General features: G+C 35.8%; 1 protein-coding gene across 1 annotated transcript; it reads right to left on the reverse strand.

The window, feature by feature from the left end:
* Positions 1 to 582: 582 nt before the first annotated feature.
* LOC122030844 (exocyst complex component EXO84B-like) lies at positions 583 to 10927 on the reverse strand. Its single transcript, XM_042589888.1, has 7 exons — positions 10384 to 10927; positions 9551 to 9648; positions 6277 to 7315; positions 3770 to 4288; positions 1806 to 1994; positions 1561 to 1694; positions 583 to 920 (listed from the first exon to the last, which is right to left on the reverse strand). The coding sequence occupies exons 1-7, from the start codon at positions 10585 to 10587 to the stop codon at positions 770 to 772; spliced, it is 2334 nt and encodes a 777-aa protein (XP_042445822.1). The 5' UTR covers positions 10588 to 10927; the 3' UTR covers positions 583 to 769.
* Positions 10928 to 22034: the final 11107 nt, after the last annotated feature.

The raw sequence follows: 22034 nt of genomic DNA on the forward strand, positions 1-22034 counted from the left end.
GAAGTTAGATGCTAACTTCTGTAAAGACCGAGAAATTATCCTCTAATGTGATGGCTAGTTTCAATTTCTTAATTTACTGTCTCCCAATGATGTAGAACAGTTATGTGAGGGCCGCCAAAATGACAGATTTTACCTTTACAGAATAAATGCTAACTTCTACATATTATAGAAGCTAACAACTAATTTTATAAAAGCTAACATCTAATTTCTATACGAATGATCATATAATATATTTGTAGAAGCTATTTGCTAGCTTCTACCCATTATAAAAAACATAGCATCTAACTTCTATTCGGCCGAAAAATTAAATAATGAAGGGTATTTCATACGGATCACTTCAAATGAGGCATAAGTGGGCGCCCATTTGACTTTTTTTTTTCGAAAGAAGGTAATACAAATGAAGAATGTCTTTTTAATTTTTACCCCCCAAAATTTACTCAATTGCTGTCGAATCACCAAAAGGTCATTATTTATTACACTTCAAAAAAATCTTAAAACAAGTATGAATCTGGCAAATAAGCCATCTGGGAGTTAGAAAAACTTAATATATGTTCATAAAGGTGTATAAGTTTATGTGAACAATGATAAGAAAAAAAATGATGCAAAAAGACCTATAAGACGGAGTTTGGACTGCACGAATCGCAAACTCTGAAACTTTTGATAAAATTTGCTAAGAACAAATCAACATTGTTGAACACAAAACCCATTGCGAATAAACCATAAGCCAAAGAATGAATATCCTACAAGAACCTCGTCTAGGGGGAATATCCTACAAACTCCCGTGCGATTTGAATGATGAAATGGATTGTGCTGAAGGGCTGTTGAGGTACCTCTCTCCGTTGCCAAATTGTGTCCTTCCACTAATTCTGTTTATTATTTCTTCACCAATATCGAAGAACCAGTCGTCAGGAGGAAGAACACTGAATAAAGCACAGACTAATAATAAGTATTTCAATCATATTCAAAAGAGTAGTTGCATAAGTTAGCATATGAAACCAAGAAAATTGGTGATAATAAAGTTTATAAGATCAAGATCAGGCTAAAAAGCTATACCTAGTCACCTATAGCAGTGTCAATCGGTCGAGTCATGCTAAGCATATCCTAAGACTAATCGCGTTAGGTCATACCTAACTTGAAAGCCATTAGACTTATGGAGCCAGCTTTGGCCACAAGCTAAACGGGTTCGAGAGTCTTGCCTAGCTGTTTGATTTTTCACTTAAATAAAAAATAATTTTTAAAACTAAAAAGTATAAATTATAATATTCTAATTTATTATTAAATTTATAAATAGTGCAGAAAATATAGAAATTTTTGGGGCACCTATAGGGAATATTTTTATGATTTTTTTTATCAATTCTGTTGGATATTTTTGTAAGTTTACAGACAAACATAATGCTTCTATTATTTCAATAGTTAGTAAACCGAAGTGATACATAGGTCAAGCAACCTAATAGTTAATCAATGAGAAAAGGATGAGCTTTTGTAGAGGCATTCATATGTAGAAAGCAAGATGAACATAGTAATTTCAAAATACTTGATGGTTAGTCTCTACATAATCACCTGTCAGGATTCATTCCCGTTGAAGAAAATGCATGCATAGCTCTGTCAATGATCTCTACGATAACTTGATGAACATTCCGAGACAAGAATCGGCCTTGTCCAAAGAGGATCACAAATTGCATATCAAGGTAAAACTGAAATGGGTTATAAACAACAAGTTTTAGAAGCAAAACAAAAGTTACAGAACCAATTTTAGATTCCCCAGATTGAGAATACATAAATACAGCAAAATATAAGACAATTACCTGCTGAAGGCCAAGCGGACCCAAAGGTCTGGGTCCTTGTTCAATATCTTCCCAAAAACCCTGGTCTTCAGAAAGCCATAATATGACTGTCTCAGTGAGTCTAATCATTAACACGGTAGCAAATCTTTCCCTACCAACAAACATATCTGAGGCTATGCTTGCCATTCTACTCAATGTTGCATATAATTCCTATAAAAAAAGTGAAGGGTTTATCAATTTTTTGGAGCGGAAAAAACACTGACAAGCAAAAACATGAACTAAAAACCCAGTTTCTTACAGAACCACACACACAAAAGTTGCTGAAAAAAATATTTTACTTGTGAATATGAGGGATGGTTAAGAACTTCATCTTTTGACGAAAACATTCAGCTTCACAAGATTGTTTTTAGTGACTCAAATATTAGAACAGACGCCACAAGATGTTGAAGCCAATGTTTGAAAATAAACAGTCCATCTTTAAAACCACAATGAATAAGCTGACACAACAGTCATCCATAAGTTGGAAGTGTGAACTACTGAAGTAGATAAATTAAAGATATAATTACAACAAGCCTAAGAGAATGTAATGGATTTCTAAAAATTGTTACAGCTGTGTATACACCATTCTCTTTACAAGAATCCTTTTCCTTAAGTATGAAACAAGCATGTCCTAACTCCTAAGGGACAAAGCCAGATGTGTTCAGTATATAGCTTGGTTTGACATTGATACAGTTTTGTTCATTCAATAAATTAAAATAAAATCTTATCCACATGCAAAGTGCCTGGGCCAGCCAACAATGTCTAAACCCTTCCTCATTTCAAAAAATTAAAGATGTCTAAGCATATGTAAGGACTGAGACACTTAAGGCTTAGCCAATTAACCATGTAGTATACCTATATTTATAGGAATGGGCATCCTCAATCTAAAAAAAATAAATTATAGAGGCAAAGTGAAAATTTCTTTAGTTTTACTAGTTTACTTATTGGTTTGGATTGGTTTGAAAAATAGGAATAGTTTATGTTTCAATTCAGTGCTTATTTGAGAAGATTACTACCTTATTAAATTGAACCAACCGATAATATGTGTGATACACCTGGAGTGAGCGTTATCACCTTGCCACCGTGTATTTGTGTGATACAAATTTTTGTGTAAAAATGAAAAATATTCTGTTTTTTGTTTTTTGGCTTTAATGGAAATCAAATCAAAATCAGACCAATCAGTTTGGTTGGATTTGGAAGCTTATAGTTTTGAGTTTCCATTTAAAAATTTCTAACTATTTTGATTTGACTTGATTTGATTTGAAATTCTTTTAAAAATTTGCTAAATTGAACCATGTCAACTCTTATGCATTTGTAGACTATGCTAATATGGTCAAATATACAGTCACAGTGATGCAACATGAACAAAAACAAACATCACAGAGACAAAAAATCACAAATACAATTTTATTATACCAAAAGATGATTGATCTCACGTAGACACAAGAACTCTAAAAATGATTTATGACAAACCATTTTTAAACCCAAAACAACTTCTACATGTTTGAAACTTGTAATTAAAGCTAGCCTTAAAATGAACCCTAAAAATTCACTTACCACATCATCCATTCACATCTAGTATTCTTTTAAGTAATTTCTGAGAGACTGAAGCTTCTGCAAAGGTTGAAACTTCTTTGGAGGAAATAATAGTCTTTAAGTGTGGTGGCTATTTTCAGTCTTTGCACAATGCAATAATGGAGGGTAAAATGGCAAGGAGCAGTGTATAGATAATGGAGGATAAGTATTACCATGCAATTCAAAAGTATCTGGATTATCAGCAAAAAAGGTACACAAATGCAATCATGAGTAATTTATTATTCAAAAAAAGTATCAAAGTTTTAGGATCGTATTTCAGAAAGTAGAATTTAAAGGAAAACAAAGGTAGCTTATTGAGGAGTTAGGAAGTTACTCTTATAAATTAATGTAAAAACATGTAAATTAAATACCTGATATATTGGCGAAGGAGCCCACTCAATCTCGTCATTGGAGTTCAAGTCCATACTTATGTACATTTCTGCACTTATATTAGACTCACCATCTTCTGTGAATATAAGATCAAGGGCATGCTGCCTACAGAAACAATCTCGTAATCTATCAACAGATCGCTGCAACTTCTTTTTCCATTCTCTTTGTTCTGGAAGACGATTGTTTCGTTCTGACCCTTTTTTACGTGAATCATCAATTCCACCAGCCTGATGCGTGGGAGAAAGTTTCAATATTGCTTGCGGGAGCAACTCCTCTGCTAAAAGAGATGCATTGGCTAGTAGAGCCAACTGTTGGCTCTCAGTTTCTGCTATTCGAACAAGCCGATTCACATGAACACCCAAATTTGCCTCATCTTCAATTGAACCTGGCAATGCATTTATCAGCAGATTTATATATGCATTGAAGACATTTAGAAGACCGTCCATGGTGGATCCCCCTAATTGCATGCTTAAAAGTGGCCCTACATCCTCGAAAAAATCCTGCAAATTGATTCAGTATATATATGAAAAAATGAACTTAAATTCATTGGAATAGATAGAAAATCAGGAGAAATTTTAAAGCTCCTGTTTTTATTGAGGAACTGAAACCAGACACTAGAGAAACATCTGGTGAATTAAACAGGTTAAAGGTCAGGTAAAGCACCCAAGCACCTTAAATCTTCTTGAAAGACAATTGTTTTTAGCATTTTCCAAGGGATCGCCTTGGGTGAGAGCATAACCATCAGGGAGTCCTTTATTGGGGGAAAAAAACTTTTAACACGCTCATTAATAGGAATGTGCCACTTAATAGCTACTATTATTGTTACAAGGAACCTATATGTTGCATGTTTATTCAACATAAAAGTTCACAAGTTAATACAAGATATCTGCCAGTGCCAAACATCAAACAACACAACAACAACAGAGTCAACTATGAGCAACAAAACATCAGAAAATATTTCATATTTTAGTGTGAGCAACAACTATTTTCAATTTTTTTTTATCGAGCCAAATGGCTCAGGAACCAGGTAGTAAAATCCAACAATGATTTTTGGAACTTCATTTTTTTACTTTTGTACTCCCTCTCCTTATGTTTATTTTGTTCCACTCTCTAACTCTCTCTCCTAACTTTTCTTTGTATCAGAAACTCCAACATCCTCTCCCACATCTTTCTTCTCCACTTATATCTACTTGAAAAAAAAAAACTCTCTCATGCACTCTACCCGTCTCCTCTGTTAGCTTCTACCTCCTATCACTTTCTCTCTTTAACAAAGCACTATAGTTAACCACATAGGTTTCCTCACTTTTTCCAACATAGCTCCCCTTTTCTGCTTTTCTCATGACTAAAAACACTAAGAAAATCATCCATAAAACAAATTCATAACATCAATCTTCAAACTGAGAATGCAACTGGTTTAGCATTTATTAAAATCTACATTTTCTTCCTTAACTTAGACATATTATGTCATAGAAGTTACAACTCTAAAGACTAAAGAACTTACAAGCAAACATTAAAGGCTTTATCAACTATCAAAAGATCAGATTAAGCACATGATAATCAACTCATTTTTTCAATTTATATGTTGATCATCACTTTTTGAAGGGGAGACTTGGTGCAACGGTAAAGTTGTTGCTTTGTAACCAAAATAGGTTCGAATCCTGGAAGCAGCCTCTTGCAAAAAGCAGGGTAAGGTTGTGTACAATGGATTCTTCTTCGGGACCCCGCATAGCGGGAGCTTCGTGCACCGGGCTGCCCTTTTATGTTGATCATCACTTTTATTAAGGACTTCTCTTTTATACATTCATATAAAAAAAGAAATGTATTCTACAATTTTTTTAAGGCAAGTCTCTATCATCTCATTCTTCAATCAATGTGAAACCCCAAGCAATGCTCCGACCCCATCGATTATTCAATCTGCTGGTTTGAGGGAATAAAAGATAAACTATCATCTGTGTTAGCACAGATTTGATGATGAATATGGCATGCCAGCTACTCAAATTTAGTAACACGTGTTACATTTTCTAAAACTATGACAGTATGTATTTGTTAAAGCAACCATTCGATGCAGAAGTCCTAAGATACCAAAAAAGATGAATATTTAAGACTCATTTCTCCACCTTAGCCTGATCATTTAGTTTATTTCAGCTTCATGCTTACCCAATTCCAGCCATATTATCTAATAAACAGGATCATATTTCCAATTTGTAAGGACTAATACACTTCCAGGTAGTCTAATAAACATCACAAGCCATCTAACCAGTGTCATGTGATTGTACTTAGATGCATGTGAATTAGTTGAGATGTTTATCATAGTATAGTTCAAATTATATGTTATTTTAATTGTTTACATTTCATACACTCAATATGAATGTTTGCATACTAATTATCCTAGCCAGTTCAATATGCTTCTTGCTAGAAGATACAAAAGTACTAGTCACAAATAGCAAATGGCGTGCAAAGAAGAACCTTAGATATCAATTTAAGTTACCTGAACCATTGCATAAAATTGATGTGCACTGCTTGAAAGTTTGGGTTGGTTACCCACAAATGTAGTAGATGTTTTATTTGATGTGTATGAACCTGCAGGTGGAAATGTAAGTACCCACTCATCTGCAGCTGCCAACGCAGCAGTACTTTCTTCAATTCGTCTTAAATTAGCACTCAGTGCTTGTTCAACACTAGGCCTAAAAAGTCGCATCAGAACAGAAGAAAGTGACAACCTCCCATGAGCTTCAAGCAAGGAACAATGTCCAATGGCTATCTGGACACACTCTGCAGCAGCTCGTAAGCCTCCAGCAGCAGCTGCTGAGGCTAATGCATGCCTCTTAACAAGATGTGCAAAGGTCTCTGTTTGTTTTGTAGACCACACAACCAGTTCTGAAGCATACTCATCACCAAAGACTGCTTGAGAATCATTTAAAGCTTGACCAATAATAGAAAACACTAGCTGTGATAGAGCTGCAGTATATGCTCCTCCATGGGACATACTGGTGGGATGAATAACTTGCATGTTGTACTGAAGCCTCTGATAATGAGCAGTAAGCAATAAACTATGAGCACGAGGACCATCACCAAGTCTTTTGAGAGCTGCAGAAGCTTCTCGAAGCTCAACGCCACATGTAGAAGATTGACAAGCAGCTTCAGCAAGCTGATCAGCTAATTTCTTACGATGTTTAGAAATGGTGTTCTTCAACAATGAAAGTTCATGAGCACCTATAGCCTGCTTTTGTTTTGCTTCCGCAACTAGTTTTTCTGCTTCATTGAGAGAATCTAAAGCTTCATCAACTCTCCTTTCAGCTAATAGAACTTCTAGCCTATCAGGAAGCTCCTCTGCCCACTTCTCGAGATCTGAAGGTTCTTCATCTTCCACATTAGATATGTCATATTCTCCACTGCCTTCATAACCTTCTTGCAGGGAATCAATGTTAATACCTTCAGCTAACCCATGGATTAAACCTGTCTGAGCACCAAGAAAATTCTTGATAGACAAAAGTTCACCTTCTAGATCAGATATTTCCTTGGATGTTCTGCATTTGACATATTGAAATATGTAAATGAGTCTCCTTTGATACTTGAGCATCTTAGTGTAGTAAAAATGCTATTGACGGAACATATTAAATGAAATCGCCTTCTAGATCAGGTAGGTAAAGGACTAACCAATGAACCAAAACATTATCACCAACAAAAAATATTAAAAAAAATTAACATGCATACGACTACAATTTAGTAAAGGTGACAATCAGGCCAGCTACTTGCAACATGGCATAATGCATAGAGATATAGAATAGTATTCAATTCTAATGTTTGAGTAGTGGTTAGTCATAATGCATATTCATATATATGTTTGACTAGATATTAGATAGACAATAACTGGTTCATCCAAAAATGAATTATTAGTTTTAAAGGTTTTGAATTTCCTCATAGTGATCATACTTTTTTTTTGTAATATTTCTCATTGATTTAGTTGTTATGATATAATTTAAAGAATTAATACTTTTTAATAATGCATCAAATAATGATTCTAGTCACTTTAATAGACAATTTTAATTTAATCATGGGAGATAAGTTTTTTTTCATCTATCATGTTTTTTCTAATTTCTTAATTTTCCATATATTATCTATTTTTAAAAAAGTTTCCATTTTTCTGATTTTTATTTAACAATTTTATTGTTTCAATATAAATTGCCCCCACAAGTCTAGGCACATGCCAATTGAACCCTAGCCTAGACCCAAGCTAACCATGCACAAGTCAACTAGGACTAAGCCAGCTGATCCAGACACACGCCAACTAGCCCAGGCCTACGTCGGGCCACCAACTGCAACAATTTGTGTTGAGTCAATTAAGAATGTTCTGTCATATTTTTCAATGCCAACCAAATATCACTAGTGGTTCTAGAACTAATTCTTATAAATGAGTTAGATAATATCATAGTCAAAGAAGAAATAGAACAACTTACTAATGTAGTGCAAAAGTTAAAAAATTTATCATCTTAAAAGGACCAACTTGACTCCATCAATTATTTAAATTTATTTATATGGGTTAAATGAACTAACTGATCCTCTATTGCAAACATCAATAGTGTTAGGAAGAATGAGAAAAACAACAGAAAGGATTTCTCCAGGGATGCCATTCAGAACTCATTGTCTCTTTTGTAAGTAGAATGCTTGCAAAAGTGGATTCTAATCGGTTGATAAAAATATATGTTGGAGGCCATAGCAAAAAAATTTAAATTTTTAGTGTGAGACCTATCAGTCATCTCTTAAAAAGTAAAAGTTTCCAGAATTTATTTAGATTTTCTGCAGAACAAAAATTGGAAAGAACTTCAAGTGAACAAATTTAAGTTAATTTTCCATGCAACAAAATCTGTTGATCCAAGTGTCAGTATGACAACATGCAAGTTTAATATGTTGCTTGTGTGATATTTTCCATGCAGGCAACGCCATTGAAGATGGCACACTCATCAATATCCTCATCTCTATCATGTCAACAACTTCATTATGCTATATGGAATTGTTGAATATGTGATCTTGTATGCTTCTCCCTTGATAAAAAATGTCTTAAGAGGTGAACATTCACTTAACCACTCACCATTTTAACCACGTTACCTGTCAATAACTCAATGTGTTTACCCCTGGCAAGTTACTACAAACTGTTATTATTCAACCCAAGACCTTACATATCCAAATGTTTCATTTTAAGAAGTATCTATGTAAAGATGCAACACTTGATTACCATGGCCCTATTAGTGTTTACATAGTGAAACATCAGGTTCAGTAAGACAATAACTATGTATTATTATTTTTCGTGAACCACTTTTTATGATCTTACCATTTTTCTGAATCCAAGATTATATTTTGAATTTTTCTTATCATAAATTGGGTAAACTTTTCTTTAAATCTAATTGTCACTATAGCTCATGTTCCATAAATGGGAACTTATGGAGCAACAGCAACAGGCTATAAAATGCTTTTCAATCATTCTTACTTTTCTGGATATCTTAACATTTACAACTTAGATTCAACAGTTAAAATGATTGCATCAGAAACAAAAGAAAAATGACATCCTATTCCAAATATTCAAAGTTTGATACAGCACTTGCACAAACAGCAATTAAAATTTACCAAGCAAACAACTTGATCATTAATTGGCAGATCCTAAAAATAATAATAAATAATCTTTTAGAAGTATTATAGACGCTCCAACTGGAATGTTCCATGAAAAGAATACACCAATAAAGAGGTTGAATAATATTTCAGCTCACCTTATAAATGCTGCGTAGTTTGCATAAACACTTTTACGCATTTCTTCAGCAGAAGCCTTCTTTAGATCTTGCAAATAGTAGCATAATTGTTTAAGTTCCTGAAGAGTAGTAGAAAGAACAAAAAGTATTAGCAATACACTGGAAAATGAAAGTCTCATAATGGTGAGAAATTCTGGATAAAAGATTCAAAATACACATCATTGACCATGCCTCAATGGTTAAAGTTACAGGCACACTGATATATTTTGTGTTGTCTGAACCAAGAACCCTCTCTGTCCATATATGTTTCAAATTTGTAGTGCTAAGTAAATGACACGGTGATTTTAAACATTTTTATGTCCACTAAACTAAAATTCTAATGTGTCAACTATTACCAGACAAGACTAATCTTTCCAACCTCTAATAATGGTCCAACGAGTCTCTAAAGTGTAAAAGCAAGCCCATAATATCACTCCAAACATATAAAAGTGACCAAACCACAGTGTATAATTTTACAAACATATTAAGAACAAGATAAATTACTCTGCAAATGATGAATAATTAACTTAACATTGTCCCTGCAGAGAATCGTTTTATCCTTGAACTAATTAGTTGATTGACTAAAAGTTTTCAATGCAGCATGATTGGTGAACAATAAGTTCCAAGAAAATATAATGCAAATGTTTCGTTATCATCTACCACTTACAGCATAACATCATTAAGGAAGACTCAAATTAAAAACCGTATCATCTTATGGACCAACAATGTCGACCAAATCAGGGCTAGAGGAAAGAAGGAAACATCTTGTCATGAAACTAACACAGAAAGGAATTCTAACAAACAAAAGAGGTGACCTTTTCGTTGATCGTCGGGCATTTGGACTGCACGTAGGCATTGGGCTCGAAATTCTCAGTCTTGAAGATCTTCAACTTATCGGCGAGCTGGACTCCGGGATCCTGCCCGGATCCACCGCCATTTTCCTGGGGCGCCGCTGGCGCCATCGGCCCGGCCGGGGCTGGGCCCGAGGCCCTGGATCGAGACGACTTCACGGAAGTCATATTTGCTTCCCCGATCCAAATATTAAAATCTCAACCAAATCTAAATCTCGATCTCCCTTATCCACCTCTTCCTCTTCAGAATCCAATTCAATACAATCCAATCCCCCAAAAAAAAATTTAAAAAAAAATCGGATCTCCGATAGTCACCTCCAAAATGCAACCAACCGGTCAATCAAAATCTCGATTACGAAGACAAATCACTGAGGTAAAGAAGGTAGGAACCGAGCGTATGCCGGCAGCGATTCTACTGGCGCACCGCCCCACCCCGATATTGCTTGTCTCCCCGTCGTCAATCGAGGGGGTTCGAGACTCGAGCCAAGCGAGCGGCGCCAACGTCCTTTTAGTCACATTTTGGATGTCTGGTTAATACACATATCAATTTATAATTTTCCCTTAAGGTACCTATAATTTTAAATTTTAAATTTTAAATTAAGGATGCAATTCTTTGGTTACGCTCCCTGGTTTCACCTCTTTATCCCAGGCAAAAAATTTGAGAAAAAACGGTACTCCTCTTTCATTTATTATAAAAAAAATGTCTCATTCCATCAATAATAAACTGTTTTTCTTTTGACGATGCCTCGTAAGGGCATCCGGAACACCTTTAACATAATATTTTTTTATTTTTTTATTAAATCTGTGTATTAACGTGTTCAAAGAATTGAACGCATTAATACTACAGTAACAATAAAAGTATGCCATGTTGACATTAACATTTCACATTAATACCCATTGTAAAAGCCTTAAGTATAATAGTTTTGATTCAATAGCGCTATAATTTGATAGTTATTACAATATAAATATTTGAATTTTAATCAATATTAATAACATTATATTTTAACAGCTATAGTACATAATTATTATAATACGGATACTTTACTTTAGTTAACATTATCAATATTATATTGTAGCAATATTTTAACTCTTACCAATACTAATAATATTCAATATAGTAATTACATAACTATCACAATATGAGTATTTTATTTCTGATCAACATTAGTTAACATTAGTCAATATTACATCAGTAGTTATAAATTATAGTTGATATTTTATTCCTTATCAACATCAGTCAATATTGTATGGTAAAAACTACAGTTTGATAGTTATTATAATTATGTAGTTGTAGTAGTTATAAAATCTTAGCTTGTACAATTGTGATCTCGAAATTGCTACGGGGATGTTAAAAATAAGGATAATTTTGAAAAGTAAAATATAAAGTGGCAAGATGATGTGTTCTTTTGATAATTAAGAAAAAGGGCGTCTTTTTGATGATTTTAATTAAAAAAAAGATGTCCTTTTGATTTTTACACCTTTATCCCTATTCTGGCAAAAGACCATCGATGATTGAGTCACTAGAGGATATGCCAAGACCGGTGGGGCTACTCCAAAGGATTCAGGAAGAGAATTAATCGTGGAACCTAAAGAACTCAACAAGAGATATTAGAATGGGGGCCAAGGCGGATCTTTGGCGCAACCACTTCAATGTCCAAGTTAGCACAATTAGGCTAATTGGAGGAAACAAACTATGAAGAGTCGGAGTTGGGATTCTTATGTGCTCATTCCTACACCTGAGAAAGTGGACTCTCTTTTATACCATCTCTTAGGAGGGAGGTATGAACCTCACATTCAGGTTGTGGGGTTGCTACATCTAGGTCATGGGATGGCTACATAGGCCTACGTGTCTTTATCCGTATCTCTTAGTCACTCCACATCCTCCATTGATCACGATACCTAGGTTCCCCTCATTGGGCTAGGGTGGGCTCTAGCCCCACAACTTTTGTTTTTTTTTAATATTTTTTTCAAATTCACCACAAACCCAGTTGTGATTGCCGCCTCCCTAGAGTTTAGGTCATGGGTTGTATATTTGAACCTTAGGAAGATTTCCCACCAAACCTGGTCGTGACCCACCTCCCTTCGAGTTTCGACAGCAATTTAGGCAAAACCATTGCGTAACCACCTTATTCTGAGCCAAATCGATTTTGCTTAATTTTTGAGGAGTTTTCAACTCAATTCCATATCCTTGGTTTCATTTTTTAAGTGGGTGATTGTTAGAAATTTTACCCGCTCGATTTAGTTGCTTTTTGGAAGTTTTAAAGCTTAATTATAATTTATATTGGTTGATTTACGGGTTGTCTTGAATGAAAATTTTACTGATTTGATTTAGTTTAATTTTCGGCTCATATATCATGCTAATATTATTTATTGGTTGTTTTATTGTTGTAAGTTTTGAAATTGTCTGACGTTGAGGTAAAATTCACCAACTCTAAAATTATGTCAAATATTTAGTTGTGATTATTTGAGTTGTCATAATATTAGGGGATATTGTTTATAAATTTTTAAGTTTGGATTTTTAGCCTAAAAATTTATTATTATGATTTTTGAGAAAATAATTTATTGATTGTGATGTTTGATAATTATTGATGTTACAATTATTATTGGACTTGTATTGTGATTTTTCTAGTTAGAAATAATCAAAAGTTGAATAATTGTCAAATTTATAAAATAATTTTTTATTGAGAATTTTTTTGATTATTAGATTTTTCTTGTTGAGTAATGTAAAGACACTTGGGAGCTAGAGGGGATGGGGTGTATAACTCACTTTAATTCTTCTTCTTGATTTTGAAGAAGATATTTGTAGCTAAGCACACCACAATGCTAACATCTTCGTTTACTTGGTATTGTTTGTGCAATTGACCTCCAAGGTTTTAATGTCAGACAAATATGTTTAAGTATGGAGCTTGATTTATGGAAGTCCTAGTTGTAGGCTAGGCAAATGAAGTCCTAGTTGTAGGCTAGGCAAGGGAAGTCCTAGTTGGAGGCTAGGCAAGGGAAATCTCGATATATCATGGAAGCCAGGTGGATAGGTCTGGAGGACCTGATCCCTGGGGAGTCGAATACTGAGACAAGGGAAATCTCGGTATATCGTGGAAACCAGGTGGATAGGTTTGGAGGACCTGATCCCTGGGGAGCCAAATACTGAGTCTTGGTGAGTGAAGCCAGGTGAAGAAAATCCTAGGAGGTGGTAACCTTAGGTAACGAGAAGTCTTGGAGGAGTGAACTCCAAGCAAGGTTGATCGGATGGTTTCCAGTCGACCGCGTGCGGTCGACCGGACCAGCGGATCTTGGTAAATCTAGGTTTAGGTTTACCATTGTTTTCTGTATTATTATTGTTGTTGGCTAATATAATATTGCAAGAAAAGTCTTAGTGGATCAGGCGATCAGACACTGAGCAAGCAAAAGTCCAAACAGGTCTGGAGGACCATGTTTGGCAGGTAAGTTGAGGTAAGCAACTGGAGGAGCGACAATGAGGTCGAGTTCCTGAAGGGAACAACCTAGGGTCGCTGATCCAACTGAAGAAACCGAGAAGGTTTCCAAGTTGAGATCGAGACAGTTTTATTGTCTAAATATTACTCATGCATTATATATATTACTGTGCTAATCTTTGTGTTGCAGGGATACTTTGTTTAATTCTGTGTTGCAGGTTCGGCTAGATCGGTCGACCAAACGTAGAGATCGGTCGACCGAACCAAGTTGACTCAGCACAGGTCAGCTCATCAGCATCGATCAGAAGCAAAAGGAAACAGAGCTGTTCGGTCGACCGAACTAGGGGATCGGCCGACAGAACCAATCAACATTAAAGCTGCATTAATTGAAGATCTCGACAGATTTCAAAGAACAAGGAAAAAGCTTGTTCGGTCGACTGAAAAATGGGATCGGTCGACCGAACCATTAAAGATCAGTTAATGTCAGAGATCGAGCCAGCGTCAGACTCCAGCTAGGAAAGGATGGGAGCTGGTTCGGTCGACCGAACAGATGGATCGGTCGACTGAACCTCCATTACACCTATAAAATGAGGCTCGAAGTCTGAGGCCAGAATAACATTCTGATCAATTCAAGTTCTCTTCTGCAAGCTTCTCATGCTACAAGTCTTCATCAACCCTACAAGCTACTCTGTCCTACCGAGCTTCGACGTTTAATTATTACTATCGGTATATTTCATTTATATTGCACTTAATTTTTATATAAGATAGTAGAAGTATTACTATCTTACATTCTTGTACTTGTACGATTAGCTCCTTTCCGAAGATTTTGGAAAGAAGGATTATAGTGTTTGCCCATTGGTGCAGTCAAGGATCGCGGGCCTTTGAGTAAGAGTTGAGCTAGGCTCCGAACGAAGTAAAAGAACTTGTCTATTTGTTTAATTTTCGCTGCTTAACTTTGTTTTTAAGAAAGGATAAAGAAAAGTTTTAAAAAGCGATATTCCCCCCCCCCCCCCCCCCCTCTATCGCACGTTTTCGATCTATCAATTGGTATCAGAGCCTCATTAGCTCTGAAATTACTTAACCGTTTTTCAAAGCACTTTTAAAACTTTTCTTTCATTTATTTATTTTTTGAATTTTTTTTCATTTTCTTTTTCCCGCACTACTAATCCCAAGACGAAAGTCTTGGAAATATTTTTTTCTTTTAATTCTTTGATTGCAAGAATGTCAATGTCATATCAAGAAGGGCGAAGTATCTACGATCCTCCACCGTACAATCAAGTCTACTTCAATTCCTGGAGGCAAATGATGGAATGCTTCATTGGAAGTAACAATTTCGACAACTAGATCGCACTAAGACAACCTTCTCGAAACTCAGAATCGAACACAAAGGTAATGAATATGTTAATAGATATTTTGTCAAATGAAGTCTTGTGTCAATTAGAAGGCTACAAGAAAGCATTCGAGATGTGGACCAAATTGATCAAGCTTCACGAGACTCCATCGAGGCTAGAAGATCAAGATGAAAGTGAGTTCGAATTCGAGTCCGAATCCACAGAGCTATCCTCAGAACCAGATCTAGAAGAACAAGACCAAATCAACTTCATCGCACTAGTGGCTGAGGAGGAGGTTGTTGGATCCGAACTCGAGTCAGAACAAATGTCCAAACTTGAACCTAAGCCCAACCAAATGTTCGAGCCTGAATCCGAAGTGGCAATGGTCAAGGGGGAGAATCCTAATAAGGATTCAGAAGGTAATATTGTAAATTAAAAATTTAAAGAGCACATAACATGTTTTAATTGCAAAGAAAAAGGACACTACAAAAATAAATGCCTGATGAATCGATCTGCACAACCGGAGGCAAAGGAGGAACTGATGCTTAGAGTCCGGAAAAGGAAGGACCACATCGAATGTTTCAAGTGCAAAAAGATGGGACACTACAAATCTCAATGCCCGGAGAGAAGGCCCAAGGATTCAGGGGGAGCTAGTATGGTAAATAAATTTAAATTATATGAAAATTTGTATGTTTTAGATCCTTCTTGTTTGAATTGTAATATGAAATTAAAAATGCATGAAAATCCTACATTAACATTACTTAACAGAAATAATAAAAAATTAATTAATTCAAATATAACTATAATTGACCAAATCAACCCAAACCTTAATCAAGACTCAGATCTAGTTAATCAAAATATTCAAGATCATTTGAATCAAAATAATAATTATCTAAAATTAATTAACAATAAACAGAACTTAACCAAAAATTTAGAAAATAAAAATAAGAAAACAAAATTATAAATTAAATACAAAATCAAATTTTAGAAAACTAGAAAAACAAAATAATGTTTTGAAAAATAAAATTGATAAATTAGAAAACATTATTAATAATTTTATCAACTCACAAAATCTAGATTTAAGTTATAAATCAAAACTAAATCCGAAATAAAACTTTCATAAACTTAATTATAATTATGTACCCTTTAATTATGAAACTAATCAATATGGATAATAATAATAATAATAATAGCAATAAAACAACAACAATAATAAATAACAATAACAATAATAAATAACAATAACACTAATAAATAATAATATAATACCAATAATAATAAACAATTTGTAGCATGCATGACTTGTTTGAATTGTCATGATCATACATACTTATCTATTATATACTATGTCATGCATCTTCTCTTAATTTAGAACGGTTAGTTAAAAAGATTTACCAAACCCTAACAACATAGCATCGGAATGGATTGGGATGATAATATGTCAAGGAAACTCCGTCGAAGACATGTTTAGGCTGAATATGGAATTCTACCTGGTGCACTAGACTTAGTGGATCTGATCGAAGCTATCCTAGTCAAACATGGGCTAGTTAGACCAAAATTTAGTATTAAGTTTTTTGGGCGGGAACAGTTTGGAAAGTCTTCAGCAAGTGGTCCACCGTTGATACAGAAGAAGGTCATATGCCTCACTACTAAACTGAAAGCTTATCCATAGAAAGCATGCTTGACTAACCCAAAGCTAAGTTTGAATCTAACATGGGTTCAATAACCATTTTCAAAAATTCAAACTTAAATAATTTCAAACATAATTAAATTAATTTCAAACTAAACTAAATAATTAAATAATTTCAAACTTAATTTTAAAAATTAATAAAACTTATTTTAAAACTTAATTAAAAAACTTATTTTAAAACTTAATTAAAATTATTTTAAAACATATTTTAAAAATTAATCAAAATTATTTTTAAACTTAATTAAAAACTTAAAATTAATCAAAATTATTTTTAAACTTAATTATTTTAAAACTTAATTAAAATTATTTTAAAAATTAATCAAAATTATTTTAAATTAAAAAACACTTAATTATTTTAAACTTAATTAAAAATAAAATTAATCAAATTATTAATTAAAAAAACTTAATTATTTTAAACTTAATTAAAAATTTTATTTTAAAACTTAATTAAATTTATTTTAAAACTTAATTCAAATTATTCTAAAACTTAATTCTACTTAATTCAAATTATTCTAAAACTTAATTAAAATTATTTTAAAAACTTAATTAAAATTATTTTTAAAAAAAACTTAACTAAAATTATTTTAAAAACTTAATTCAAATTATTTTAAAAACTTAATTCAAATTATTCTAAAACTTAATTAAAATTATTCTAAAACTTAATTAAAATTATTTTAAAGAAACTTAATTAAAATTATTCTAAAACTTAATTATTTCAATAACTTAATTATTCTAAAACTTAATTAAAATTAAAACTTAATTAAAAAAAAACTAAATTAATTAACCCTAATCAATAACTAATTTACCTTAATAGACATAATCTTTAATGACTTTAATCAATAAATTAATTTAACTTTAACCAATATTAAATCAATGATTAATAACATTAACTTAATTAAATTAATCATTAACTTAAATTAATATACTTAATTAATTCTTAATGAATTTCAACTTTAAATCTTAACCTTAATCATTTAATTTGAAAACTTAATTAAAAACTTAATTCAAATTATTCTAAAACTTAATTAAAATTATTCTAAAACTTAATTAAAATTATTTTAAAGAAACTTAATTAAAATTATTCTAAAACTTAATTATTTCAATAACTTAATTATTCTAAAACTTAATTAAAATTAAAACTTAATTAAAAAAAACTAAATTAATTAACCCTAATCAATAACTAATTTACCTTAATAGACATAATCTTTAATGACTTTAATCAATAAATTAATTTAACTTTAACCAATATTAAATCAATGATTAATAACATTAACTTAATTAAATTAATCATTAACTTAAATTAATATACTTAATTAATTCTTAATGAATTTCAACTTTAAATCTTAACCTTAATCATCAAATAAAGTACTTTAAACTTAAACAAAATTTAATTATGAAACTTATAATCAAATTTTTAATCTTTAATTAATAATCATACTTAATTAAACTCAATTGAAACTAACTCTGAATTATTACAAATTAAGTTTAACCGAATCATTTAATCTAAAAATTCAACCTATAACAATTACGATTAATTCTTAATCTAATTAATAATCATTAAATTATAAATTAACTTAATTGACACTAAATTAAATCTTTTATTAATTAGCTAATTATCTATAACAAATAACTTTACAATTTCTAAACTAAAATTAATTTATAAATTCAATTAATTCACAAAATAAAAAAATATGTTATCATTAATATCAAATTAATAATTCATTTTAAACCAAAATTAACTTAACATAATCAAAGTTCAACTAAAACTCAATTTTAACTTAATTACAATTAAACTCACAATAAATAAAGTCATCTCACGCAACTATAGGATTACCATACTTGAAAATTTAGAATGGGTGATGATCCTGTCCGAATCGCTGAATCAACGGACGTTGGGCACGTGACTCTCTCCTTGTTGATGACGTAGATCTCCGACCAGTCGTACGGCGCTCCGGCGAACCTGCAAAGAAGTCGGACCGGGAAGGGGTTCCCGGAGACGACCCTCCGACGCTCAAGTCAGGCAAGCAGACAACAAAGCAATGACTCCAAAAATCGTAGAATGCCTACCTCCGGTGAAGGGTGAGGCCCTTTATATAGGGCTGGAAAGGGACTCACGCACACATATCGAGGTGCATACGTGTCCTCAGCCCATACCTCTATATGGGTTTGTCAGAAAATCTTACCTAACCCCTTACTGCTACAGTCTGAGCACGTCTTTGACGGGACAGCGGACCCCTGTCATAAGATCCTACGTATGGCCTGCTCCTCGGACATACCCGCTGTCAGAGGATGTTTCCTTGTCCTGTTCTCCTTACTATATGGCAAGTATCCGGCCGGTCGGCAGTCCCTTTTCGTTCGGCCGGTCATACATGCTGGTCCACTTGAGATATTCCCGGTACTGTGCTATGTGGAGACTGATCGCAGTATTGCTACTTTATGCCTTCGGCCGAGTGGGCCACCCGCTCGACCGTACAATCCTGTTCAACGAGCGTCGGAACCCTGACTCCTCACCGGGTGCCTTGGACTCCGATGGGACCCCATTTGGGCGACCGGTCTCCTCTCCTCCGGTCGGCCGTTCGGCCCTTTGACTTCCACGTGGCGTTGACTTCCCTCAGAGGTGGGTCCCTGTTCTTATCGCCGGATCACTTGCCTCCCCTTCAAGTCTAGTCGAAGGAGGCGATTAGTCCGACTGACTGGACCATCAGTTGAGCCGAGCGTTCTGCTGCAACTGCCATCCGCTCGGAAACCCGAGGCAGCCAAAACGCCAGTCAACGCCAACTTTCCTCAGCGTCTCTTCGAATTTTCCACCATCTCCATCATTAAGGTCGAGCACGCGCTCATTAAATGCATTCCAGTGGCTGAATGTCACGTGGCGGTGCTGCCGTCATCGTACGGCGACGACGTGGGTTTTGATGGGATCGAGGCGGTTCGAAATGAACGGTGCAATGCGTGCTCCGATTCTCGCGACCTGGATCCAACGGTGGAGGCCGCTCGGGCTCCACCCTATAAAGGCTTCGTTTTCTTTCCTTCACCTCACGTTTGCTGTCGCGTGCCTCCCAATTCCTCCTGCGCTCCAGACTTCCGGCGATCTTGCGCTTCTGCTTCCGGCCATCTCTGGTGCTCTTCCCTCGATCCTCCTCTCCGTTGTAAGGTTCTGCTTCTTTCTGCTTCTTTTTCTCTTTGTTTCTGGCATTTCCGTTGCTTTTCTTTCCCAAGTTTTCGTTCCTGGCTACTGTTTCTTTGTCATCTTCTTCCTTCTCTTTTGATTTCGTCCATCCGGATCATGGCCCAATCTTCTCAACCCGAAGACCAAGCCCTCGACCCATGGTACACTACCATGGAGTCGCGATTCGATCGGCGTGACGCCGACCTTCTAATTAATACTTTTGAGATCCCTTCCAACCTTGAAATCATCCTTCTCACAGATTCCGCTCGGCCAAACAAACCGCCACGCGGAGCGTTTTGCGTTTTCCGTGACCAGTTCATGGCCGGTCTGCGACTCCCCATTCATCCCTTCTTTGTAGAAGTTTGCAACTTTTTCGGCATTCCGCTCGGAAGCCTAGTCCCCAATACTTTCCGCCTTTTATGCGGTGTAGTCGTCCTCTTCAAAATCCATAACATTCCCCTCCGGCCGGAGGTCTTCTATTACTTCTATTACCCCAAGCAATCCGAGCCGGACACCTATATGTTCCAAGCTCGGCCCGGCTTGGTCTTCTTCAATAAACTGCCTTCTTCCAATAAGCATTGGAAGGAATTCTACTTCTACATTCGCTTTCCCGAACAGCCTACCTTCCGAACCCAATGGCAGGTTGGAAATCCACTCTCCCCATAACTCAAAAAATTCAAGACCCAACCGGATTATCTCCACGCCGCCAACATGCTATCCGGTCTGCAGCTTGACATCAACAAGTTCCTTCCAGAAGGGGTTATGCACATCTTCGGCTTGAGTCCGATCAGAGCCCCACTACCGAACGGCTTCGGTAAGAATTTAACTTAGTAAATTCATTTTAATTGCTAACTGATTTTCTCTGTTTTCCTTTGCAGCGAACACCGTCATGGAGTCAGTGATGGCTGGCATTCTGAAAAAAAAGGCGGCAACGCTCGAAGACGTAGCGGCCAAAGAAATGGAGGCTCTAGGCATCCAGCCGGTCGGATCTAATGAGGGAGAGAGCGGGACCCATGCTGGGGAGTCGGCCGCCCAGGCTTCTCTTCCAGGGCAAGCGACTGGCGCAACTGCCAGTCGAGAGCTTTCCGCTCGGGATGAGGGCTCAGCGCAAGAGGAAGAACGCCCCCTTCGGCAAAAAAGACGCCGGGAGGAAACGCCACTCCGCTCGGCAGCTTCAGCTATACATCCATCCGAGCGGGTTACTGCCGCTTCTAGCGGTAAAGCCCCAGAGATCGAGGTGGTTTCATCCGATCGGACTCCCTCCCAACTTGACACATCCGCGGACCCTCTCGAAGCGGTTCCAGTCAGCGTCCTTCCGCCCGCTCCCCACCAGGTCCATCGTTCTACAATTTTGTCCCAATTTTCTGCGCCGACTTCTGTTCCTTCTCCGGCTTCCGCCCAGACGACCCCCGGTCGGCGCCGGACCATCCGAGTCTCACTCCACCTCCCGACCGAAGAACTGTTGTCCGAGGCTGACCGACCCTCAGCACCTGAGCACATGATCACGATGAAGGGGCCCTTAGCTGAAATGTGGGCCGATGCTCGGGCGCGCGTGGCACTGATTCCGCTCGGCAACTTGGCCGATAGCCACATGCAACAGGCCACCGGGGTAGGTGTATTTTCTCAAACTCCCTCTCACATTCTTTCCGATCGGCTTATAATAAATTTTCTTTTGTCAGAGATGGGTGGAGGAGATTGCCGTTTCCAATCGGCTTGCGATGGTGGACGAGGAGCTTAAAAGGCTACGGAGCTCGGGCGGTGCTCCTCCGCAAGGCCCTTCGTATGCCGAGCTTCAGAAGGAGCTCAAAAAGACTCAGGATTTGTTAGCGGCCGAGCAGAAGAAGACGGCCGATCAGGCCCACGCCTTGGCCGAGTCCGAGCGGCAAGTCAAGTCGCTCGACCAGAAAATAACCCTGGCCACCACTCGAAAAAACACGGCCATCTCCGATCTGGAGAAAAAGAATGTCGAGGCTCGGGGATTGGAGCAGAAAGTCAAG

This window comes from Zingiber officinale, chromosome 11A (genome assembly GCF_018446385.1).
Source record: "Zingiber officinale cultivar Zhangliang chromosome 11A, Zo_v1.1, whole genome shotgun sequence".
Classification (NCBI taxonomy): Eukaryota; Viridiplantae; Streptophyta; class Magnoliopsida; order Zingiberales; family Zingiberaceae; genus Zingiber; species Zingiber officinale.